Source organism: Leuresthes tenuis, unplaced genomic scaffold, assembly GCF_036924035.1.
Source record: "Leuresthes tenuis unplaced genomic scaffold, fLeuTen1.0.hap1 SCAF_23, whole genome shotgun sequence".
Lineage (NCBI taxonomy): Eukaryota > Metazoa > Chordata > Actinopteri > Atheriniformes > Atherinopsidae > Leuresthes > Leuresthes tenuis.
The window spans coordinates 25,352,424-25,366,020 of NW_027325377.1; the positions used below are offsets into that span (position 1 = coordinate 25,352,424).

A 13,597-nucleotide genomic window follows, 5' to 3' on the forward strand; every position below is an offset into this window, starting at 1 on the left:
ACAGCGTTGATTCACCTTTTCTTGCTTTTTACACACAGTGACACGATGGAAAAGCATTTTTAAGGCTGAAAATCTTTTCATTAAACCTTAATAACCCCTCCTGTCTTTTCTCTTCTGCTTTGCTTATCTCTGCCACACCTAAAAAACAGAAGTTTTATCTGATAAATTCAGATAATCATTAAAAACTATCCGTCGATATGCTGCTTTAAGTCAAATCTTTGTGAATCCACCTGCTCCATCTTCCTCTTTCCCTCCGTGTGCCGTCAACCAAACAGGAAAACCAGGGATTTTATCATGTAATACGATGCATAATTAATTCAACTTCTTTTGGATGCTTTTGTCTCTTTAATTGCTTGTAGACGCATCCTATTGCAGTGGAAAACATCCTGGTTAGAAGATCTTAAAGATGTCCGTTTAGAGGTGGGAGAATTTAGTTTGTTTTATTGTTTTTCAGACAGTTTTATTGTTGTTATTGTTCTGTTTGTGTGGCAAAAACAGCAAAAAAGGAAAGAAAGTGTAATACCTACTGCGGCCAACAGGGGTCTCCCTTTAACCATAAAACATCCACACGGTGGTTAAAGTTATTTTCAGGCTGCTGAAGACAACCCAAACTAAATTAAATTGACTGTGAAAGCCACGCAGAGTTCCTGCTTCCTCACCAGTCCACAGTTGATGGAGATGCCCTCCTTAGCTCTGTCTCCTGTGGCTCCGGTTCTCTTCAGTCTCTCAGAACCAGCCAGGTCCACAAAGTGGAACTTGGCTGTCAGCGTCTCAAACTCATTGATCTCCGAGTCATTAGCGAGACGGTTATCTGTAACGTTATCCTGGATGACAGGAAAACAAAACCAAATGGAATTAAACCCACTAAGTGCACCAGAGGCCGACTCCCATCAGGACACCTACGTTGTTATCTGGAGAGCAGACTCGAACTTGGCAGAGGTGGATGGTGAAGATGGCGTGGGAGCGCGAACTCTGGACGTTCATCTGGGTGCTGGCGGTGGTGCGAGACAAGGCGCCCAGTTTCAGACATTGCATCATCTATTAGGAAAGAGATAAAGATGCAAAAATGTTCTCACATAAACGGCATATTTGTGAAAAGGAGCGGATCAAACTGACACAGAAACTTTTAAAAGGTGACATATTGTGTAAAAATCCCTTCTTCCTGTTCCTGGGAGCAGATATCAGGGTGTGTAAAGCTCCCCAAAAACACAACCCTGGTATTTATTTAGTTCCCTTTGTTTGAAAGTTCCTCATTTAACGAGTTGTTCTGATTGACTCCGCCTCCTCTGCTAAGCCCCGCCCACTCACCTACACCCTGCTGGACGGATGAAGCCAGCTTCTGGTGGAAATGTTCTGCTGTCAGCTGTACTGAGGAGCATGCATCTTCCATCCAGCAGCAGCCTCAGAGGATATAAGAGCCCAGTGGATAAACTATATCTGAGGCTAATGTTCCAGCAGAGTTAGCTAAAGACTGTGAATGTGCAGCAACCACTTTTCTTCCCACTGCTTTAACAACTTGGTCCAGTTCAACGCTGGACTGAAGGAACTGAGCCACAAAGAGGATCAGTTCCAGCTCTCAGAGCCTGAACTTCAGAGCAGGGAAATGGAAGCATCTGAGAAATAACTCCTCATGGTTTATTTACTGATTTATTTCCTCCTTTAGCAGCAGCTAACGCTAACAGTTTAGCTAATGAAATAACTCCTCATGATTTATTTACTGATTTATTTCTTCCTTTAGCAGCAGCTAACGCTAACAGCTTAGCTAATGAAGATGACGTACACCAACTTCTAAGGAGTTATTGCTGTTCCTTTCTGAAAGATGAACATTATTGTTCCCACATTACTTTGTTAGCTGAAGCTAATGCTAACAGCTTAGCTAATGAAATAACTCCTCATGGTTTATTTATTGATTTATTTCCTCCTTTAGCAGCAGCTAACGCTAACAGCTTAGCTAATGAAGATGACGTACACCAACTTCTAAGGAGTTATTGCTGTTCCTTTCTGAAAGATGAACATTATTGTTCCCACATTACTTTGTTAGCTGAAGCTAATGCTAACAGCTTAGCTAATGAAATAACTCCTCATGGTTTATTTATTGATTTATTTCCTCCTTTAGCAGCAGCTAACGCTAACAGCTTAGCTAATGAAGATGACGTACACCAACTTCTAAGGAGTTACTGCTGTTCCTTTCTGAAAGATGAACATTATTGTTCCCACATTACTTTGTTAGCTGAAGCTTTCTAGCTGAACGGTTCCGTTCTGTAACTCAGACAACCTGCAGCTGTGTTTAAGGTGTGTTTCCAACACAACACCGGTCCTCTCCTCACTCTCGGTGTGCTAACGTTACATTATCGGCATGTTTCTGATAAAGATGGAGGTCTCCAGGTACAACTGTTTAATGAGGTTAATATATCCAAAATGTTTAAACGCAGTAATTAACGGTCCACATGCATTACTACGAGTTACGCTGTGCACATCTACGGCTTGGTCCATTACTGTTGATGAGAAAGCATCGTTTGCTAGCATCTGCTGCTAACTTACAGCTAACTGCTAACTTACAGCTAACTTACAACTAACTGCTAACTTACAGCTAACTGCTCACTTACAGCTAACTGCTCACTTACAGCTAACTGTTAACTTACAGCTAACTGCTAACTTACAGCTAAATTACAACTAACTGCTAACTTACAGCTAACTTACAACTAACTGCTAACTTACAACTAACTGCTCACTTACAGCTAACTGTTAATTTACAGCTAACTGCTAACTTACAGCTAACTGCTAACTTACAGCGATCTGCTAACTTACAGCTAACTTACAGCTAACTTACAACTAACTGCTAACTTACAGCTAACTACTAACTTACAGCTAACTTACAACTAACTGCTAACTTACAACTAACTGCCAACTTACAACTAACTGCTCACTTACAGCTAACTGCTAACTTACAGCTAACTTACAACTAACTGCTAACTTACAGCTAACTTACAGCTAACTGCTCACTTACAGCTAACTGCTAACTTACAGCTAACTTACAACTAACTACTCACTTACAACTAACTGCTAACTTACAACTAACTGCTAACTTACAGCTAACTGCTAACTTACAACTAACTGCTCACTTACAGCTAACTGCTAACTTACAGCTAACTTACAACTAACTGCTAACTTACAGCTAACTACTAACTTACAGCTAACTTACAACTAACTGCTAACTTACAACTAACTGCTCACTTACAACTAACTGCTAACTTACAGCTAACTGCTAACTTACAACTAACTGCTAACTTACAGCTAACTGCTCACTTACAACTAACTGCTAACTTACAGCTAACTGCTAACTTACAACTAACTGCTAACTTACAACTAACTGCTCACTTACAACTAACTGCTAACTTACAGCTAACTGCTAACTTACAACTAACTGCTAACTTACAGCTAACTGTTAACATACAGCTAACTGCTAACTTACAACTAACTGCTAACTTACAGCTAACTGCTCACTTACAGCTAACTGCTAACTTACAGCTAACTTACAACTAACTGCTAACTTACAACTAACTGCTCACTTACAGCTAACTGCTAACTTACAGCTAACTTACAACTAACTGCTAACTTACAGCTAACTACTAACTTACAGCTAACTTACAACTAACTGCTAACTTACAACTAACTGCTCACTTACAACTAACTGCTAACTTACAGCTAACTGCTAACTTACAACTAACTGCTAACTTACAGCTAACTGCTCACTTACAACTAACTGCTAACTTACAGCTAACTGCTAACTTACAACTAACTGCTAACTTACAACTAACTGCTCACTTACAACTAACTGCTAACTTACAGCTAACTGCTAACTTACAACTAACTGCTAACTTACAGCTAACTGTTAACATACAGCTAACTGCTAACTTACAACTAACTGCTAACTTACAGCTAACTGCTCACTTACAGCTAACTGCTAACTTACAGCTAACTTACAACTAACTGCTAACTTACAACTAACTGCTCACTTACAGCTAACTGCTAACTTACAGCTAACTGCTAACTTACAGCTAACTGTAAACTGTTTCCCTCTGGGATCAACACAGTAACTATCTGTATCTACAGATAGAGCTGGAGTGTTTCTGACTGGAGGAACAGCTTCATTAGGTCTGTGTTCCTGCATTAATGGGGAGTCGCTGCTGACATCACTAAAAGGGCGGAGTTGAGCACCTTGTTAAGTCTCCACCCTGAAAACATAGTTAAAAATAAAGCTCAAAAGAGGGCAAAGACAGAGAACCGCTGTGCTTAAACCAAAGTCTGCCTCAAACATCTCAATAAGACAGAATGTCATTTTTATTGGTCTTGATGTCAGTTTAAGAGAAAAGTGAAAGATTTCATGAAGTCGTGGTGTATTTCGGTGTGTTTGGGATCTTTTAGATATTTTACTATAGTTCTAATTTCATTGTTGTTCTCTGATTTGCTTTGTAAAAACAGCGACACATCAGTGTTTTCAGTGTTTAAAGCTGACCTCGGCAGCGGAGGAGACGGTGCGGGTGGTGACCCCCACCGTGTAGATGCCCCCGTTGGCGTCCTCGTGGATTTTGATGTTGGATTTCTGCCTCCTGGCCTCAAGGTCGCGAGTGGAATCAAACAAGTCCAGCACCTCTTCATTGTACAGCTGGTGAAACACAAGAGGAAACGAAGACTTCAGCAGCGGCTCTGTGATTCTTACATTTCCAGGACTCTGCCCTCAGCTGCCTCTTTACCAGCTGTTAGCAGCCACTTGTTGTCAGTTAAAAATAAAGCCGGGAGACGACCTCGGAGACAAACTAATGACAGTTTAATGGCCGCTGGGTCATGTGGGCACTTTAACTTTAACCTCTGACCCCTGACTGTCTGCATGTTCCTGCCATGTCTAACTAATAGATGCTAAGTGGCTTCAGCTTTTAAATTAGAGTTCAGACTGTGTGCTGAAGATATTTCATTTGTTGGAACTTTAGCTAAATCCTTCTTTCGGTACCTCCAGGAACTGTGCGTTGATCTTGAACTCGGGAACAGGTCTGCCCTGCTCGGTGGCGTCCTGTCTGCGCTTCTCGATCCCTCTGAACAGGTGGTTGACGGCCCGGGGAATGATGCCCAGCTCGTCCTCTCCGCCGTTGACGTCGAAGCCGGTTCCCATGGTGTACGTCTTACCCGAACCTGTCTGGATACGAGGCAGAAAACCCGTTTTATGGTCACTTTAAGGACGTTTACATCGTAAATTTATTGTTTTTCTGTGGATTGGGAAAAGCCTTGATGTCAAAAGACAACCTCAGAGGGGTCAGAGGAGACGGGGTAATCACCATGGAGATCACCATGGAGACAAAGAGAGGAATGCAACATTGGGTTCAAATTCACGTGTCAGCCCTTTATCCTCCATGCTGAAGCGCCACAGACGGACTGTGTGTCCGTTTTATTCTACAAACCACACCTGTGTGGTTGCTATAACGTGCACGTGGCCGCTGAGCGTGCACGTGGCTCCCCTGTGAAAGGCTCTGTGACGGGAATATAAGAGGCACAGAACAATGTGAGGGCAGAATAATGAGCACAAAGGAGAGGAGCGCAGGGGGAGGTGAAAATGGGGCAAGTTTAACTGCACTGGTTCAACCAGACCTGGAGTCTGGTTTATTGCATCTTTTCATGCACAATTTCAGCTTCAAGTTCAGTTTGTGCAACTCAAACAACGGCAAAATGGTCGGGACGCTGGTTTGAGAAGTAAATAAAAGCAGAAGAATTTGTATTTATATATTTTAGTCACAATAGAACAGTGAATATTTTAATATTTCATGAAAAATATCAGCTTGTTTCCCCACTGTGAAGCATCCCGTCTTCTTTTAACAACATCTGGAACAGATGTTTATTGTTAGCTTCTTATATAGCTTGTTATATCTTCATTTGTAAGTCTCTTTGGATAAAAGCGTCTGATAAATACATAAACATAAACAAACAGAGGAGACCAGCTGCTGATGTTGTCCCGTTCCTGTCCGATGGAGGCTTTCCATCTCTACTTCTGAGAGACTCTGCCTCTCTCAGGTGCTCTTTTTATACCCAACCATGTGACTGACCTGTTGCCAGTTAACATAAAAAGCTACAAAATGTTCCTCCAGCTGTTTCTTTTCAGTACCACACCCTTTTCCTGCCTTTTGTTACCCCGTCCCAGTGCTAAAACGCTTAAATCTCTCAACTTGAGCATTTCGGAAATATACTTGTTTGACCTGCTGTCAGAAGGTAAAAAAGTAGAGTAGCCTCAGACATGAAAGTGGTTCATATCCTCTACCAGGGGTCAGTGAATGCAGCATATGTCTAATGTATTTCAGATAGGTTTTGACTTCAGGGTTTACTTCCCTGCTTTGGTACGATGTGAAGGAGTCTGTTCCAACTTTGCTTTAATTGGGTAATAAACTACCTCTTCCATGTCATCCTCTCAGGCTAATCTATCAGAGCCAACATAAAGCTGCAGTGGTGACAGCAAGTTGGAACTCGCCTGCTTCACTGACAGAACTGGCGAGGCCTGTCCACACCCTTATTTCTTGTCTAATACGAAATAAAATCGGCTTCATATCACATGCCGCCAAAATTCTGCAGATTCTTGAAACATTTCCATCCCCTGGAGCGAAGTAAAGTCAGAGCATTGTTGAATGTGCGGGTGTCTGTGTCTGTTCATGCCAGTTTGATTATGAAAAGTGAAAAAATAAGGCAAAAATAACCTGTCCATATGCAAAGATGGTTGCGTTGTAGCCCTCAAAGCACCCCTCGATGAGTGCCTCGGTGCAGTGGGTGTAGATGGTTTCTTGCTGGGTGTCCATATCTAAGACATAATCATAGGTGAAGGCCTTGTCCTTACCCAGGACCACCTGTGGCTCTCCAGGCATCACATAAGTGCAGATGTGACAGCCCTCGATCTTTTCTTTGGCCAGCTGAGGACGGATCCTGATAGACAGAGAAAGAGAGGAACGTTCAACTTCCACAAATCATCAATCGTAAAGAGAATTTCTGCGAACTACCACTTAAAAAAAAAACATAACGTAATTATTGAGATGATGCAGTGCTGTGTAAGAACGTTTTAAAACTAAAAAATGTTAGCATTGAGCACAGTTAGCTCCAAGGCATCTTTACCCATTTCCAGGCTGATAACGAGTAACAGAAATCTGACCCAGGCCTTAGCACTTTGTCTTTATTTAAATAATTTATATTACACATATCAAATGATAAAGGCTGAAGCTGCAGATTATTTAACACCTATCCCTGATACAACAATCAACACATAAGGAAAACCTAATAAGCTTTAACCTTTGATTAAAATACAGAATCAGCACAAAAGAAGAAAAAGAAAAGATACATTTATTCATTATTTTGTGTTACTCCACTTTAAACAGCTTCTGGATATGTATGTATACAATAATTTGTTTAAATCCAACCATTTTCCAACAATCAGTAGTTCACAGTATCCATAAGATACTTGAAACGTTACCTAAAACAAAAACGTTACGTCTTCAGCAAATAAAATCCTCTTCAGAGACTTAAATAGAGACATAAATATAATGTAAACAACAATGGTCCAAGTACTGAACCCTGTGGCACACCACACATTACCTTTAATAAACCAGCACTGATATGACCGGTAATGGCACGGGCTGCTAGGAGAAAGTTGGCTTCTGTTCACCAAAAATTACCTCAACCTATGCTACATAAACACAAGGTTACCGTCCCTTGTCCAATCTACGAACTGTGGCCTGATTCTCAACATTCATCACTGAAATTAAATGAAAAAAAATACTTTATTTATCCCAAAGGTAGCACTTTTGTAGTTCCAGGTCAGTACTCATGGAAAGGAGGCTCAAAGCGTCATGCTAGCATAGACGCTAACACATAAACGCTAAGAACCTAGGTGCTAGCACAGATGCTAACACATAAACGCTAAGAACCTAGGTGCTAGCACAGATGCTAACACATAAACGCTAAGAACTTATGTGCTAGCACAGATGCTAGCAGTGGTAATGTCATCAGTTTTATTGCTATTTTAATAATAAATCTAAAATTATTCATAAAGCTGAACTGCTAGCAGGATTAAATTCCAACTGTGTGAAAATCCTATCGATAATGATTTTAAAAATATCTTTTAAAGTTAGAATAACACGTTCAGACATTGCTAATGTCTATGTTAAAAAAAAGAAAGGAAACGCAGAGCTGTCTGTGTATGAACTAAAAGCACGAAAGAAAATGGTCAAACCCTAAAAGACAAACTCATTTGATTATTACGGGTTTGAAGGTAAAAGTGTTGCTGTGTTTGAAGAGGGCAACACTTTTTACCGAGGTATAAGAGTGCTGCCACTGTGCATGTGTGTGGAACAGCATGTGGTGCCAGCACATTTCCCATCCACAGCACAAAACTCTCACTATTCCTAGGTGCTAGCACAGATGCTAACACATAAACGCTAAGAACCTAGGTGCTAGCACAGATGCTAACACATAAACGCTAAGAACCTAGGTGCTAGCACAGATGCTAACACAAACGCTAAGAACTTATGTGCTAGCACAGATGCTAACACATAAACACTAAGAACCTATGTGCTAGCACAGATGCTAGCAGTGGTAATGTCATCAGTTTTATTGGTATTTTAATGATAAATCTAAAATGATTCATAAAGCTGAACTGCTAGCAGGATTAAATTCCAACTGTGTGAAAATCCTGTCCATAATGATTTTTAAAAATCTTTTAAAGTTAGAATAACACGTTCAGACATTGCTAATGTCTATGTTAAATAAAAAAAGGAAAAGCAGAGCTGTCTGTGCATGAACTAAAAGCATGAAAGAAAATGGTCAAACCCTAAAAGACAAACGCATTTGATTATTACAGGTTTGAAGGTAAAAGTGTTGCTGTGTTTGAAGAGGGCAGCACTTTTTACTGAGGTATAAGAGTGCTGCCACTGTGCATGTGTGTGGAACAGCATGTGGTGCCAGCACATTTCCCATCCACAGCACAAAACTCTCACTATTCCTAGGTGCTAGCACAGATGCTAACACATAAACGCTAAGAACCTAGGTGCTAGCACAGATGCTAACACATAAACGCTAAGAACCTACGTGCTAGCACAGATGCTAACACATAAACACTAAGAACCTAGGTGCTAGCACAGATGCTAACACATAAACGCTAAGAACCTACGTGCTAGCACAGATGCTAACACATAAACGCTAAGAACCTATGTGCTAGCACAGATGCTAACACATAAACACTAAGAACTTATGTGCTAGCACAGATGCTAGCAGTGGTAATGTCATCAGTTTTATTGGTATTTTAATGATAAATCTAAAATGATTCATAAAGCTGAACATCTAGCAGGATTAAATTCCAACTGTGTGGAAATACTATCCATAATGATTTAAAAAATATCTTTTAAAGTTAGAATAACACGTTCAGACATGGCTAATGTCTATGTTAAAAAAAAAAAAGGAAACGCAGAGCTGTCTGTGCATGAACTAAAAGCACGAAAGAAAATGGTCAAACCCTAAAAGACAAACGCATTTGATTATTACGGGTTTGAAGGTAAAAGTGTTGCTGTGTTTGAAGAGGGCAACACTTTTTACTGAGGTATAAGAGTGCTGCCACTGTGCAGTGCATGTGTGTGGAACAGCATGTGGTGCCAGCACATTTCCCATCCACAGCACAAAACTCTCACTGTTCCAGGCTGAGGGAGGGCGAGAAGTGAGCTCTGAGCAAACAGTCCCACCCTGGATTTCATTAAGGAATTGCTCTGTTTGCTTTTGTTCACATAAACACACTTTCTCCAGACTTACAGGTCACCTGAAGAGGAAATATTAAGACACACCGAAAGTATAAAGTGTTGAAAATACATTTTCTTTCAAATCAGAAATCATAAAAATATCATCAATGAAAAAACTAAATACAAGTCCTAATAAAAGAAGGCCTCCGAGGCCACAGTCTAACCCAAGTTTAATGAGAACTGGACTAAAAACACGTGAGAATCATAAATGGTTGCTACCGTTTCTGCCTGACAGCAGACATTAACACAATGTGCGTCTGTGAGTGTTTGTGTGACATCAGATCTGAGCTATTTAGCAGACTCTCTCTGGGATTACAGCCCTGATGACAGCAGGACAGAGCTGACAGATGCAGGCTGGATAATTCAGACACCTCTACATGTAGCAGCTGTGCACCTGTAGGAGCATTAGAACTGCAGAAATCCCCACTTTACACTGTAAATTATAAAGTGTGTCAACAATACTGTTCATCTTTAGCCAGTGAAGGAGAAAGTTGTTCATAAATCCTTTAATTTAGTGACCCAACGTGTTCGCATTTCATCTTAATATCAAAGCTACTCAGCTAAGTATGCCGTATTAACAAGAAAAATCTCCCAATTCAAGTTTCAAATAAAATAATTACATCATAATTTAGATTAGACCTTGCATTGCCTTGTAAGATGTAATTTGAGTCAATGTTTGATTAAAAACGAGGTTAGGATGCTTCCACTTGTAAACAGGTACAGTTTTATAATTTAATTTTAAGGGACAGCTTAAAAACAGATATTTAATTTAAATAAATGTTTTAGTAATGCTCTAAATTGTTGCAGTACTACTTTTCAGACTGTTTGAAGACTTACTTTTTCTCTTTAAAGCTACGATTATCACTAACATATCGATAAAGGCTCCAACATATCGTACGAAGGATTATTACGGTCACACGAAGAAAAAATAATAGAGGATGATTTTTAAAAAAAATTTTTTTTCCCATTTTGAGAATAAAGTATTTCGACTTTATTTTTAAGTATTTCGACTTTATTTTGAAGTATTTTGACTTTATTTTGAAGTATTTCGACTTTATTTTGAAGTATTTCGACTTTCTTCTGAAGTATTTCGACTTTATTTTGAAGTATTTCGACTTTCTTCTGAAGTATTTCGACTTTATTCTGAAGTATTTCGACTTTATTCTGAAGTATTTCGACTTTCTTCTGAAGTATTTCGACTTTATTTTGAAGTATTTCGACTTTATTTTGAAGTATTTCGACTTTCTTCTGAAGTATTTCGACTTTATTTTGAAGTATTTCGACTTTCTTCTGAAGTATTTCGACTTTCTTCTGAAGTATTTCGACTTTCTTCTGAAGTATTTCGACTTTCTTCTGAAGTATTTCGACTTTCTTCTCCAAGTATTTCGACTTTCTTCTGAAGTATTTCGACTTTCTTCTGAAGTATTTCGACTTTCTTCTCCAAGTATTTCGACTTTCTTCTGAAGTATTTCGACTTTATTCTGAAGTATTTCGACTTTCTTCTGAAGTCTTTCGACTTTCTTCTGAAGTCTTTCGACTTTCTTCTGAAGTCTTTCGACTTTCTTCTGAAGTATTTCGACTTTCTTCTCAAAGTATTTCGACTTTCTTCTGAAGTCTTTCGACTTTCTTCTGAAGTATTTCGACTTTATTCTCGAAGTATTTCGACTTTCTTCTCCAAGTATTTCGACTTTATTCTCAACATTCAACTATTCTTTAAGTATTTAAATTATATTCTTCACATTACGAATCTATTCAGGAATAATTACCACTTTATTCCCAACATTTTGACGTTATTCTTTCAGTACTTTAACTTTACTTTTGACATTTCAACGGTGTTCTTGAAATGGGAAACTAATCAACAGTTCTTCTATATTTTTTTTTACCTCGGTGACCCTGACACCTAAACAGCAACTTAGGCTAGAAAAACATGAACAGGACAAAGGGCTGTACAGAAACATAAATACCCAGTTTCAACCTGTTTTTGTAACATTGCAATAATTGTACCTTCTTAGCTTTTGATGGATCAAACCCTGAGCTGATAACCCTAACCCTGAGCATGATTATTCACACCATTTTCCCTACAATTCTATCAGATTTTAACATGTACTACTTGCACAGTGTATGAAAGATGATAAAACGCGCCAGATTTAAACTGATTATTTGCATATAAAATAACTGTATGGATTAATTAATCTGACACCTAAATGGAGGGATTCAGAGGAGTTATTTGTGAGCTCAATGTAATGAACCGACCTTCATTTGTTACACAAAGTAATCGTTGCTGAAGTTAAAACATGGATTAATGTAGCTTTATGATATACGAAAGTGTTAATTCAACCATACAGAACAGATGTTGTTCCAGGTATGTGTTTATTATAGTGAGAGGCTTTAGTTCTTCCGAGCAGTCTTTGATTTGGTAGGATTTGATTTGGTTTGGGGAATTACGGGAGTGATTTTACATTAATCCCTTTGGCCACCTTCCCAACACTTGACAGAGAACTTTAATCCAGTGTAACAATGGGGGCACTCATGGCTGTTTACAGTGAGGGCAACAAGTCAATGGGCTGTTGTTCATTTCAAGTGTTTGCAGTAAAAAAACTAGAAGTCGCTTTTATAAAATTTGTGAGTGTTCCTCACAAAGAAACCGAGGGAACAGAGCTTTATAACTGTAGCCCCACCGTGAATAAGTGCCCAGTGTATCCGATTGTGACATCTCCAGTTTATTCCATTCATACAGCAACCAAGTGAGGGACAAAGATGAAAATGAAAGGAAAAGAAAGCTGAAGAAAAGAGAGAGGGAAAGAAAAAGACTCCACATAATAATTACTGCCCAGACTGAACACTGATGATTATCTACACATTAGGAAGGAACCACTGTCTATTATCTGTTTGCACATAAGACCTTCTCACTGAACTGACTTAGCGTAAGCTAAGCGAAAAGCTTAAGTAAAAGCCCTAAAGCTCTACTATTATTTCTTTCTTAGCTTTGCACCATTATTCAACTTATGCTGACACAATATTCATTATTTCAGTAATCATTCCTGTAATTTCTGTGCCCAGAAACTACTGTCTTTATGGAACTGAGACTTGAGCTAAATGCTTACATCAGTATGCTAACATGAGCGCTATTATAATGCTAACATGCTAACGTACTGAAATATCCAGGTTGTTTACCACGTTATGTGTTAGCATGTTGGTGTTTTCTATTTAGCTACTTTACAAAAACTAACATGTGGAGGATTCTTAATTGTGAGAAAATAAACATACATAAATGCTAAGCTAGCTACCTCTGGGCTATTAGCCGACAGGGCTTAGCCACTATTAGAAATAGTTGCATGTCCCAGGGTTACAGTCATGATGTGGACAAAGTTCTGACTCTATTTTGATTTCTTATAGAGTATGTGTGCAGTCACAACTAATGCAAGTTGCACACCTCTCCTAAACGTAAACAGGTGAGAGATGAGAAAGTGTATTATTAGTGTAACTGCCTGACTTTAGCTGTGATTATTATCTGGGGGGCCTCACGCTGTGGTTCAACCCAAAACATTCTTTTTCTCTACCTGAGTGAAGGTTACACCTCAGCAGGGACTTGGAGCGCTAATCCACCGTTCTACAGTGACACATACCGACTCTGCACGGGCTGTTTATCCAAGAAATTCAACCCCACCTCTGCTTAATGTGCACATTTTACCCAAACTTCCTCAGATTGTTGATTCAGATTCATGAAAGTAGAGATCAGCCCCCCCCCCACGCCAACTCAAAGTGGTCTATGACTCCATTTCCAC

General features: G+C 39.4%; 1 protein-coding gene across 3 annotated transcripts in view; it reads right to left on the bottom strand.

The window, feature by feature from the left end:
- LOC140282590 (kinesin-like protein KIF21A) overlaps window positions 1–13,597 on the bottom strand; it is a 49,292-nt gene that overhangs the window by 24,733 nt on the left and 10,962 nt on the right. For all 3 annotated transcript variants that reach the window (XM_072377070.1, XM_072377072.1, XM_072377071.1), the window contains exons 2-6: window positions 6,735–6,957; window positions 5,009–5,191; window positions 4,517–4,666; window positions 904–1,038; window positions 660–824 (exon numbers count right to left, since the gene is read on the bottom strand). In XM_072377070.1, coding sequence (XP_072233171.1) covers window positions 660–824; window positions 904–1,038; window positions 4,517–4,666; window positions 5,009–5,191; window positions 6,735–6,957 — 856 coding nt within the window. The remainder of the gene's footprint in view (window positions 1–659; window positions 825–903; window positions 1,039–4,516; window positions 4,667–5,008; window positions 5,192–6,734; window positions 6,958–13,597) is intronic.